Genomic DNA, 11913 nt, shown 5'->3' with positions numbered 1-11913 from the left:
TAAACCTCCATAATTTTAACAACATACTTATATTTACTACGCAGTAGCTACCGCAAAATTTTATATGGGCCCTCACCAGCCTTGGTTCGGTTCTGGTCCAGTTCTGATCGGCTCTCTGCAGCCATTGAGCAGCAGATGCTTTTGAAGAGAGCAGGACCTTCGGAGAGCCAGCACAAAAACACACAATGGTCCCGATCGAGTCCAAATAATCCAGAGGAATCTGGATAAAAAAAAGTCTGGGTAGGCTCCGGAGAAGACACTGGACCTCCAAGCAATGTCTTCCCGCTCGAGAGGCTTCATGAGCCGGGCAAGCATCACTCAGATTGACCGATGAGGCTGGAAGTAGCCTTGGTCTGGTTCTGATCGGCTCCTGCAGCCGTTGAGCGCCAAAGTCACTATGAATAAGGACCAAACTTTTTAGTCAAGTTCAGACCAGATCAAAACTTTCCCTCCATTTCAGCAGAAAGCAGTGGCTGGAAGCACTGTTGGCTTCTGGGTAGTGTAGTTCTTTTTTGACTGGCAATACAATGCAGGGTTATTGAAAGAAAACTACAAAATGGCGGCACCGGTCCAAAGTATTTTTTTTTCCATTAATTTTTTATTCTGTACTGTCCCAATCACATGAGTAATATTAAAGTTGACAATCGTTGAAAAACAGCGAGAGCGAGTCCGTGAAAGTCGAACCACGAAGCAGCGAGGGACTACTGTACTCTCATCTAGACCTTGCATATTCTAGCAAAACAATGCTAAATTGCATAATGCATCCATAACAACTGCTAGGCTTTGCAGTTGAAGAGTCTGCAGACCAGTTCAGTAACTGAACGTATTTGGTGCATCATAAAACAAAAAAAATTGTCAAAGAAGCGCCAGGTCTTTTGAACAGCTTGCATCTTACATCAAACAATAATGGGACGACATTCCCCTTCAAAAACTACAGCCTAAGATCCTAAATGATTACAGACTATTGTTGAAATGGTGTAATTTCTCAGTTTAAACATTCAATATGTTTACTATGTTCCACTGTGAGTTAATGATGTGAATATGGGAGTTGTAAACCATAACATTTTTTAAATTACCATTTTACACAATGTTCCAACCTTTTTGGAATTGGGGTTATAAAATTAAAATGCCACCAACACGGTCAGTTATAGCTAATTAGCAGAAGGAGTAAACAGATAGGAAGGAGAAAAAAAAGGAAAAAACATGTTTTCCAAAAGAGCAGCACATGGCGATGTCTGTTCCAGTGCTGTTTTCATCCAACAGAGCACAAGACTAACATATGAGCAATGTGGACAGCAAGTTTCAACCAGTCACTAATCCAAAGTAGCAACACACCCAATCCCTTGATGCAGCCATTGGCAGGAAAGCTTATTATGAATGTGTGAGTTGTTTGTGTGTCTGTTTAAAATCCCTGTATTGAGTCTGACGCTGTGAGTTGCAAAGCTGTGTGAACATGTGATTAATTTATGTAGGCCTCAGCCTCTCTATCCACTGGTGGCGTAGATTGAGGTTGCTGAGATTTATCTCTTGCTTTATTTATTTTTTTCCTGCTACACATCTGTTTTAAATGTAGTTAACAGGAACAGTGTGGTCAAACATATAAAAACACATAACACTAAAATTGGGTTGGCTCCAGAAGTTCATCAATTGTAGATGTAAAGCCAATGATTACCTTCTAAAAGTGTCTTTTAAATCCATCCAGTGGTTTATGAGATTTTGGTAACACTACATACAAACGCATACACGCATACGATGGAGCTTTAGGGCCACGCTAAAAAATAAATAAATAAATAAATTACATTGCCATGCTAAAAAAAAGAAAAGAAATTAAAAGCCATAAAATTACGAGAATAAAGTCGTACAAGACTCTTTTTTTTTTTTTTACAGCTCTCGTTTATTATTATTTTTTTTTTTACAAAAATCAGATCCACTACGCGACCTGTCAATCGATCCGGTAGGCGTGTCAACAAATTACCAATCCAAAGCTAAATGAGTCATAATATTATACGAACTCTGACACGGTAAAGCAGGGTTTACCAAATCTTAACTGTGGTAAAATTAAAAATGTTGAGCATCTTGTTAAGTTATACTTTGGTGTTGGTTTTACAAATGAGATAGTTAAGTTAGCACATCAGAATCAAATTATTATCAGTATCAGGACTTTAAACCTGCTTACAGTAAGGTGGTACGCTCTGATGGTCTGCAGCACAACTCTGCAGGTAAGGAGCATTTAGCTTCGGATTGGTCATTTGCTGACGCGCCTACTGGATTGACTGACAGGTCGCATTGTGGATCTGACTCGTGGAAATAAATAAATAAACGAGAGATGCAAAAAAACAAAAGTCTCGTAATTCTACAACTTTATTCTTGTAAATCTATGACTTTATTCTCATAATTTTACGACTTTATTCTCGCAATTTTATGGCTTTTTATTAATTTTTTTTCCTCAGCGTGGCCCTAAACCTCTGGCGTACACACACACCGAAAATGGCAACAACAACAAAAAAAAAAAGTTGCCTTTTGCCTCCAGCTGCGAGTGACGATTAGAAAATACATATATTTCACACACGTCTAGAAACAGAAGCCTTCCTGCACAGTATGCTTACTGGAGCTGTTCAAAAGTGTCATTATGGGATGAAGCTCTGAATAAGTTTCAAAACAGATATTCTCGTTAGTGGCGCCCTGTCCATCTGTATTCTAACTATTGTCGTCCAGAAAATTCAGTTGTTTTATTTTAATTCTATTCTTTATTTAAAGCTGAATGACATAAAACCCTTTTTCTTGGGAGAAGGACAGACGGGACCACAAACACACCTAGCTTGATGATAGCTGTAAACACAGCTGAGGTAGTCTCTGACATTCAGACATGAATGGGTAAACAAAAACCCATCATTTGCTAAAAGTGCACCGAAGAGGAAAAAAGTAGTCTCCATGCAATCAGCCTTTTCAGAGCAACTTTTATCACACCAAGAAACACTAATTGACAGGTTTGATGGCTCACTAATAGTGTTCTGAATAAATGGAGCTGAGCCACATTCTGACACACTCACAGTCATTTTAATAATGAAATGTTGACAGCAGTATTCTGTGGGCATAATCTTCAACAATTAGTGGCTGTATATGCAGCGCTATTCTAGGAAAAAAATGTAAAAAACAATAACACTGATAAGCTTTCTACACCCCTCATTCAAGACAATAAACTACTTGATGGAGGCTGTGGTGCTAAAGCAATAAACACAACACAGAAATTAAGAACTTACTTGATGAGAATCAATAAAGGTTTATTGTAAGGTTTCGTGCTCTAAAAACCTTGCTTGAGTGTATGCTATGTTTAACTTTTTCTACCTGTATTTGCAGCACGATGATCTCTTCCTCCAGTTTTCTCTTCAGAGGCACCTCCTTATTCTTCTGCTCTATTTGTCTTCTCTCCTCATTAGTCTCTAATTGTAATTCTCTCATGTTCTTTTCCAGGGTCTCCAGCGCTGCTTTGCCCCTAGTGATGGCTGCCTCCAGGTTGTTTATCTGCTTGTGGTAATTGAACAAAACTTTGTCCTGTTCCAAGAGTTGGACTCCACTGAATATATACAAAATAAAGGGCATTATTGTTGGTTAAATAAATAGACAAATTCATTTATGAAAACTTCAGGCTGTAAACCTACAGAAAGTTGCGCCGCTGGATGACAGTTTCCTGACTTCTGTTTAGTTCCAGAAGTGTCTCCTCCTGAAGTTTAATCATTTGTTGGAGTTTTATTAGTTCTAGTTTGTTGTCTTTGCTCTGTTCACTGATTTGACTTTGCTTCCAGGTAACCTACAAGTGATTCAGATAAAAAGATCAAGAGCAGGATACACAATGTACAATCTGATGTATTTATCAAGGGGGCCAGTGCATAAGCAATGAAGCACCCTTATTACTATTCTCTAAAAACTCTAGTCCTGTATCATATTAAAGCACAGCTTCAAAATAAATACAATTATACGCACAAATGTGCGGCTCGTTAGGGAATGGTGCACTATCAGTTTTGCTAGCGGTTCTTTGAACAACCAAGATGTGCCTAAAAATGTGAGAAATAAATAATTAAGGTCAATGGGATTTAGGAAAAACGCATGAGAAAACCCAGCCCACTTTACAGCTCTACAGCTCCGACGTATTTTACATTTAAAACATCATTCAAAGTTAAAACAGCACTTAGAAAGCAGGGCTTTACACGTGTAAACTGGCATTATAACATATTTTATGGTTTTTACACATTCACAGCTTTAAGTTTTAGGATTTTTATAGAATTTCCCATGAAATGTTTAACTGACAATTATCTAACTTTTGAGTTGCCTAAAATTTTCTAATCTATTGCCAAAAACTATTTTACTTCCTACAGTGTTCAGTCAGGTCTTCTGGACGGTTTATTTATTTTGTTTTGCTGAGACGTTTCGTCCTTCATCCAAAGGACTTCTTCAATCTGAGGAGCCACCAAAACAAAGTGTGGGTGGTGGCTCCTCAGATTGAAGAAGTCCTTTGGATGAAGGACGAAATGTCTCAGCAAAAAAATAAACTGTCCAGATGACCTGACTGAACATTATTGGATTTTTACCTGGATTATTGAGCATGAAGTTCAGTATTTTACTTCTTACATTTTTTTAGGAACATAGACATTTTACATCAAAATGCCAGAGGATTTTTGTCTTCTTTCACTCAGTGTGGTGCTAATTGCTATAGGACATGTGGCGTTCTCTTAAATCCTTCAGAATGCAGAAACTGCACATCCAAACTTCCATTTTGGCAAAACAGTTCTGTGAACTGGCAGAAAAGGCCAGTCTGTGCTGCCTCTGACCACTCATAAATGACTAATGAAGCAGCCATGTTGCGCTTAGACCCGAGCTTGCAGTAATGAAATGAGCTTCACGAAACCAAAAAAAGTGGAGCAGAGCTCAGCTGTTGGTCTGGAGCACTTCACATGGAATATGTAACAAACTGTCTCCCTCAGACCCTTTTCAAAACCTTACTAATTGACTAAGTTCAGCAATTCTATTTGTGGTTAACAAAACTTTTTGAACTAAATGCAAAGTTGCTGAGCGTCGTCAGCAGCCTTCCACGTATGTGGAATGTGATGTGTACATCAAACATACTCTTGTTGGTCCAACTTGGTTTTAAATCTCTGCAGTAAATCTTTGCTTTTGAATGTTTAGCAGTAAAATGCTTGACAAAGATCACTGCGGGATATAATCATTTCTTGCATATATTAGCTTGCAGTTCTGAACAAACAAAAACAACATATTACACCTAATTGCAAAAGCAATTTGGAAGGGCATGCAGCATGTAATGCCTCCACATAGCTGTAGAAAATTACTTTAAAAAACAGTCGGAGGCGCAAACTTGTGGTGCCGACTGCGCACCAGCTCACGAACTCCAAAGTGAGCTGTGTGTGTTTATGCTGCTCAAGCGTCTCATGAAAGACAACAAATGCTGAAGTGTTTGCTTCGCTTTTTCAATACAAAACAACGAAGAGCCCTGCTAAAACGTTTGAGCTTGGTAAGAAAATCAGCAGTAGTTTCAGAACAGCTACGGTTGTTTAGTATGGATTTTGCTCGAGGTTCTTTGAACTGCTGAAATCAAAGTATTGTTTGTGTAACCTGTTTACGTGTTAGACTAATGATACAGGCTTAAAGCAGTGACGTTTTTCCCATAGTGTGCATTAATGTATGTGTGAACCTTGGAGATGTCATTACGTAGTTTTTCCCTCATTTTGGAGCTATTAGAAACCCTCATTCGAGCCTTAGTAAGAGATCTGGAAAATGCATAAAAAAAAGAGAAATTAAAAATAAAGTTACTGATGCGGCTGCACAAACTGAAACGTATCGTGACTCAGATAAAAGCTCAAAGCCATGAACACACCTGTCTTTGCTGACAGCAATGGCGCGCTGGATTTCCATCTCGTTTTCCAGCACTTTAATCTGCTCTGTCAATTCTGCGATCGTCTGCGAGGCAACGTCCTTCAGTCTCACATACTTATTTTTCTCTCCCGTGAACATATCGCACAGTTTGGAATACTGTGTTATTCTGGGGGAAAGAAAGAAAAAAAAACGCAATGATCGCATATTTTGTTTATACCATTGTGTCTCTGTTCTGCAAGATAAATTGCACATACTTACAGTACTAAGGATTTTTTTGTGCTTCTAAAACAAATGACAATAATTATCCAATCTTAAAATCAAAACTTCATAATTAATCAAAATGTTGAGTAGATTAAAAAGATAGATAAATTGAGGTTTCATGCAGGTTGACACTTCAATTAATTCATTTTAAAATTCATGTTCGGCGCAGGGTGTGAACAATGATTAGTAAATATGAAAAACATCAGAAAATAAACAAGTTTTAATTATCATCTTGGCATGTTTTTGCTTTTGGATAATTGATTCCACATGAAGAGCAGCAACATCAGGATGCAGTCTGTTGCCGTGACCTTAATGAATGCATCTGAAGTGTCTGCTGTTGAGCTGCGGGGTGCCGTAGGCATTAGTCTGTGTCTGCATGCTCGAGTATGACCAATTAGCAAGACACGGATTTCTCTACAGCGTCGCGTTTATTATGACACACAGTTTGAATACAGGAAAAAACACCTTCGCTGTAGCTCTGCGTTGCGCTTGTTGTGGTCCATGATGATCAGGTCTTTCTCTCCGAGCTCCCGCTGGATGCGGTCGGTCAGTTGCTGTGGACAGATTTAAACATGAATATCACATTTCTGTGTTATACTGGATCAGTATTCACACTACATTATTTATATTATGTTTTTCACACTTTTTTTGGCAATTGAATTACTTCAGCTTATTTATATTGTGCTATTTTAGCCATTCATATATCAAAATGTTCAGCTCGTGTAGGAGTGTGGTGCTAAGACTATGGTTTGTGTAACTTTTATACTTTTTAACTTTATTGACAAACATTTTGCCCATAAAATACATCGAGACCCCTTCAGTAACATTGTTCATTTTGAACCCTACCTAAGCTTGATCACTATGCTTTTGTCTACTTATTCTACTTTTAGAAATATTTTGCCATTAGCTAATCTTGTCCTAGTTAAATGAGGGCACAGATTGTAGTGTAAAGCGCTTTGAGTATCTTGATCAGATAAAAAGGAGTTATATAAGTACAGCCCATCTACTTTGAGCTTTTAGCTACATTTTATCTACTATTATCTGTTGCTATTTTTATCTGTCCGTTTGTTACTTTTAGTTTCCAACTAACCCTTTAATACTTTTGGTTTATAGATAGAATTTTAATCATTTTAGCTTTTAGCTAACTTTTTGTTTTGAGTTGTTCTTTTGCTACCATTACATTCTAGCTAGCCTTTTTGCTACATTTAGCCAGCCATATGATACTATTCATTTTTAGGCTTTTACTTCTTCTTATCTAGTGTTTTTATTTTTTTTACTTTTAGCTAATATTTTGCTCTTTTTAGTAATTAGTGTTTGCTTCGAGGGCGAGATGGGGTAGAGGTTGGGCATCTGACCTGGGACCAGAAAGTCGCGGTTTGACTCCCAGCCATTCCGACACGTTGTGGTGTCTCTGAGTAAGACACGCAATCTTTAATTGCTCCCCGGGCGCTTACATAGCTACCCACTGCTCCACCTGGGTGTATCTCATGTGTGATGGGTTAAATTGCAGAGTACTAATTTCGCCATTGTATGGGAACATACAATAATAATTTCAAACTTCCCTTCCCTTCATTTACAATTTATTTATTTATTTTTTAGCGTCTGCGAAAATGTTTTCCCTAGTTTGTTACAGTGCCCCTTCTGAAGCTTTACATAAAGTGAAATGAGAAACAAGATATGGTGAACTCTTCTTAAATTTATTTGTGTTTGGACCTCTGTTCTTAGCAGTTCACGGTGCTTCTGGCCTCTCTCCTCTGCTTTGATCTGTCTTAGACATTTGAGGTTGTGGAGCTCTTCTCTGAGGCGGTTTGATTCCCTGAGCAGCTCCTGAACCATCCCGTACTGCTGCTTCTTCTGGCTTTCCCGCTCAACCGGTGAAAGCTGCTTGGGAAAAAACAGTTCTCCAGTGAAAAGTCTCATGAATATCTGGGTGAAAATGAAGGGTTACTGACAGCAGAACGGGGATGAAAAGCAGACGAGTCAATCAATAGAAGGAAGATGGATGAATACTGAAACTTCAGCCCAAGAGGTGATACCATAGGATCTTAGAATCTTTCATTAAAAAAATATAGAGAATGAAAACAGCCCAAAAAATAAAACTAGAAAATCTGAAAATACAAAATGTTAATAAACGGTTTATTAAAACTAAGTTGAAGCGGAAACTACTTGAAGTTATAGCCATTTTAGCCACAAATCCCACCTGTTTTTCAAAGCTGACGTTGAGGGCGTCCACCTCTTTCTGAAGCTCCACCCTTTTTCGAATGCTGGCCTCTCGTTTGGGAACAGCTTCTAGCTGAATACTCAGAGCAGAGTGCAGTCAAAGTTATACAGGCTGTTAAAACTTTCTTTCTGATCCTACATCTAATACCTGCTCCTTAAACTTAACGAAAACCATAATAACATGGTGCAATTCTAACCACACCTCATGTTAAATAAAATCATTGAATATTTTATCCTACTGATAAAAAGTGTCTCTGAGGGATTTGGATTCTGTGAATCTGCATTGTGCTCCATGTCTTGAACAACACATTTACAAATTGTCTTTTCAGAAAGAATAATATTTTAATATCAAATATAAGGTTTTTAAACAAGATAATGCAATACCACAAAATGATTTCAGCTACACGAAGCATCTAATAAACAATAACCCTAATGATTTATAAAACCAGACCACAGAACTTTGAAAATAATAAACCTATTAATCACATTCATTAGATTATAATGTCTTTCTGTGGTGAACTCACTGACTCCTCTAAACAGCTGTCAGACAAATTTATCAAAAGTAACCATTCATTCAAGGCATTCTTAACGGGTAAATCAAATGAACCACTTTGAGCAATAGCTTTGTTTTCATTGTTGCTTAAAATGTGAACTTCCTGATGCGTCACATTGATTTCCTGTCATAATTTTGTGCTGATGCATTTCCGATTTGTTTCATCCTCCCTTTTTTATTTTCTATGTGAAAACTGAGCACAGCAGTAAAGTGACGGGAAGACTGAGAAGTTATAAAACCTTGTGTTGTGATACAAATTGACAATTTAATGATATCTATACTCAAAAATATTCCAAATCATGCGGCAAAGACTGATAAATCTTCCTCTAATAGACAGGAACTAGGGATGCACGATATTGAATTTTGGGCCGATATCCGATATGCCAATATTTTAAAACTTATTTGGCCGATAACCGATACAGATACCAACTTTTTTTTTCCTAGATCTACATACAGAGACTACATAGCTTTCTCTGCTATGGAATTAAAATACTATATTATTCTGAATGGTCTTTGTCAGTTTGGCCTGCTACTAAATGCAGATGCCAAAAAGGGGGCTGAAAATGATGTAACACTTCAACTTGGATTATGTTTAACATCAAATTTTGTCACTGGATTGTCATACAAAAACGGTGCTTTTTATATTGGGAAGTTATTTTATGAAATGGTTGATATCCAATATTTAACTTTAACGCCAATATCGGCCGATGCCATGCCGATAATATTGTGCATCCCGAGGATAAACCATATGGTGAAAAGGATGTTTAAAGGTCTTGTTTCAAAAGTTTCTGGTTTAAGCAGCAGCTGAATTTCTAAGGGACGTGAGGAGCATAGCCAAACAATATGCAACTGTTTTAAACAGTTGCAAAACACAGATCAACACCTGTAGCAGCACAATGATGCACAAAAACAATACATCATCTTTTAGTTTGTGGTAAGGATTGGGGAAACGAAAGCAGAAAAAATAACTTCCTGCATTTTAATGTGCATCATTTTGAAGTTGTATTTTTTTATGCCAGATACTTGTGGTTAGGTCTGAAGTAAATACTACAGTATTACTACAGTTGTTTGGAGATGCCGCAAAAAAAATTGTATGTATTTTGTGTAATTATTTTAATCCATTGGAGAGCCACAGTTACTAAAGGAACATAAAAGAAACATTGCTAGCCTTTGAAAGTGCACAGTATTTCATTTAATCATGATGCCCCAAGAGGCCTTGTTCAGAGGAGCCAGATGTAGACGGCAATAGACCGAGGTTCAGGGTGGACATGTGCGAGACTACAACATCAGGAAGGGGGTTAAGAGAAACAAAGAAAAATGTGCTCGCTCCTGGAATCCAGACAAAGAGAAGCGCTCCCTCTGATGTCCTCCCACCAGAGATGCCCCCTCTTTGGTGTGGTCCTCCTGCATCCTGGAGTGCTCCTTGCTCCAGGCGCTGAGCATCGATCGGCTCAGCCTGATGGATGTGCTTGCGCTCCTTCTATCTCTCTCTCTCTTTCACAGCCAAAGCTCACAGTAAACACTCTGGCTTTATTGCCACCTCTTCACTCTTCCCCAAGCCAGTCTGTGAGCCACGCTCTTCAGCAGCATGTCCACATGTTAGAAGAAGACATTTGGATCAAAAATTGAACATGACCTCTCCTGTAAAGCTTGCCCACAGTGGACACGGGTCAGGTTCTGCGCCGTTAAAAAAAGAAAAACTATAGAGAGAGAAATGGGTTTGTATTGTTAGCCTGGTAAATTTCTTAGACAAACTCTTAGCTGGAGGGGTGGCTGCTTGCCTTTTCACACCCAGAGGCAGCATATAACATTGGCTGCCCACACAAATACATGGATAAAATGGCTTCTTATTTGTACAAGGTATTGCTATTGATTTTGTTTTAAATACATTTTGCTCGGCCACCTGAGTATTGGCTTTGTGTCCATTCGAGTTGCTCTCTTAATGTTGTGTGAGGCAAGGCGGTGAACACTGGCTTAGATTGTTATGGTATGTCTAATTTGTACTTTGTTAGTTGACGGAGACATTTTCATAGAAAAAAAATGTTAGTCACATCACAGAAAAATGAAACCACCCCTGTGTTTTATGACTGATTTGTGTAAAATATTCCAGATGTTTGATAATTTTTGGTTCCTTATGACAAGTATATTTTAAACTTCTGTTTTGTTGTCTGTTTCAACACAATGTTTTTTTTATTATTATTTATCAGTTGTCCCTGCTGTTTAGATTGCAGTGCTCTTCTACAAGAGCTTCAGTCAACAAAAACAAAAAAGGTTAAATCATGTCATCTGGACCAGTTTTGTTATCTACCTGGATGATTGAGCCTACAAACCTTTTTTTCTTTTAACTTAAGTCAATCTTTCCTTTGTTAAAAATATGCTTCCCATGTTTACATCTTCAGCAATCTTCATGTCCTTATCTCCCCAGGTATCGAGTCACCCAGAGACCGTGTCCCAGACTATGAGCCTGCAGCAGCCCCCCCAGTCCCAGTATAACATGCCAGACAGGGACAAGCAGCTTCTGTTCTCGGAGTTTGAAAATCTCAGTGCCTCCTTCCGCAGCCTTTACAAGTCTGTTTTTGAGCAGTCCTTCAGCCAACAAGGTGAGCGTCCTCACGAGGGCACTGAATGGAAATCTAACAGAGTCTAAGCTATACTTATTAAAGAAGCAGAAATAATGCTCTGAGCTCCTAACAGCTGGGGCTATAGAAAGTCTTTAGACACTAATGAGGTTTGCTGGAAGCCAGCAGGTACTCAGCCGACTGACTTCGCTGTAATGCAAATTTATACAGAGTCTCCCTGGTCTTTTGCCAGGGAAATGTTAAAATACCTTGTTTTATATTCCAAATGCGAGACTGAAAAGTTATGTCTTAAGCATTTCATAGAGCGATGTAAAGAGATATTGCTGTACTTTATTATTAATTATCTTCTTTATAGTTTTGCCATGACATGAAAGTTAATGTGTTTGGTCCTGTTTCAGTTTTTTTTTTTTTTTT

At 38.2% G+C, this 11913-nt stretch overlaps 1 protein-coding gene across 1 annotated transcript in view; it reads right to left on the bottom strand.

Moving 5' to 3' along the window:
- The window catches only part of ccdc146 (coiled-coil domain containing 146), a 46663-nt gene that overhangs the window by 19532 nt on the left and 15218 nt on the right, over positions 1 to 11913 (bottom strand). The window contains 7 exon segments of the mRNA XM_037696161.1: positions 3346 to 3574; positions 3660 to 3808; positions 5705 to 5780; positions 5888 to 6052; positions 6613 to 6701; positions 7861 to 8031; positions 8348 to 8440. Of these exon segments, the coding sequence (XP_037552089.1) occupies positions 3346 to 3574; positions 3660 to 3808; positions 5705 to 5780; positions 5888 to 6052; positions 6613 to 6701; positions 7861 to 8031; positions 8348 to 8440 (972 nt within the window).

This window comes from Nematolebias whitei, chromosome 22, assembly GCF_014905685.2.
Source record: "Nematolebias whitei isolate Nwh7 chromosome 22, NemWhi1, whole genome shotgun sequence".
Taxonomy (NCBI): domain Eukaryota; kingdom Metazoa; phylum Chordata; class Actinopteri; order Cyprinodontiformes; family Rivulidae; genus Nematolebias; species Nematolebias whitei.
The sequence above is the reverse complement of the archived record's forward strand: the minus strand, read 5'-3'. Positions and strand labels throughout refer to the sequence as shown.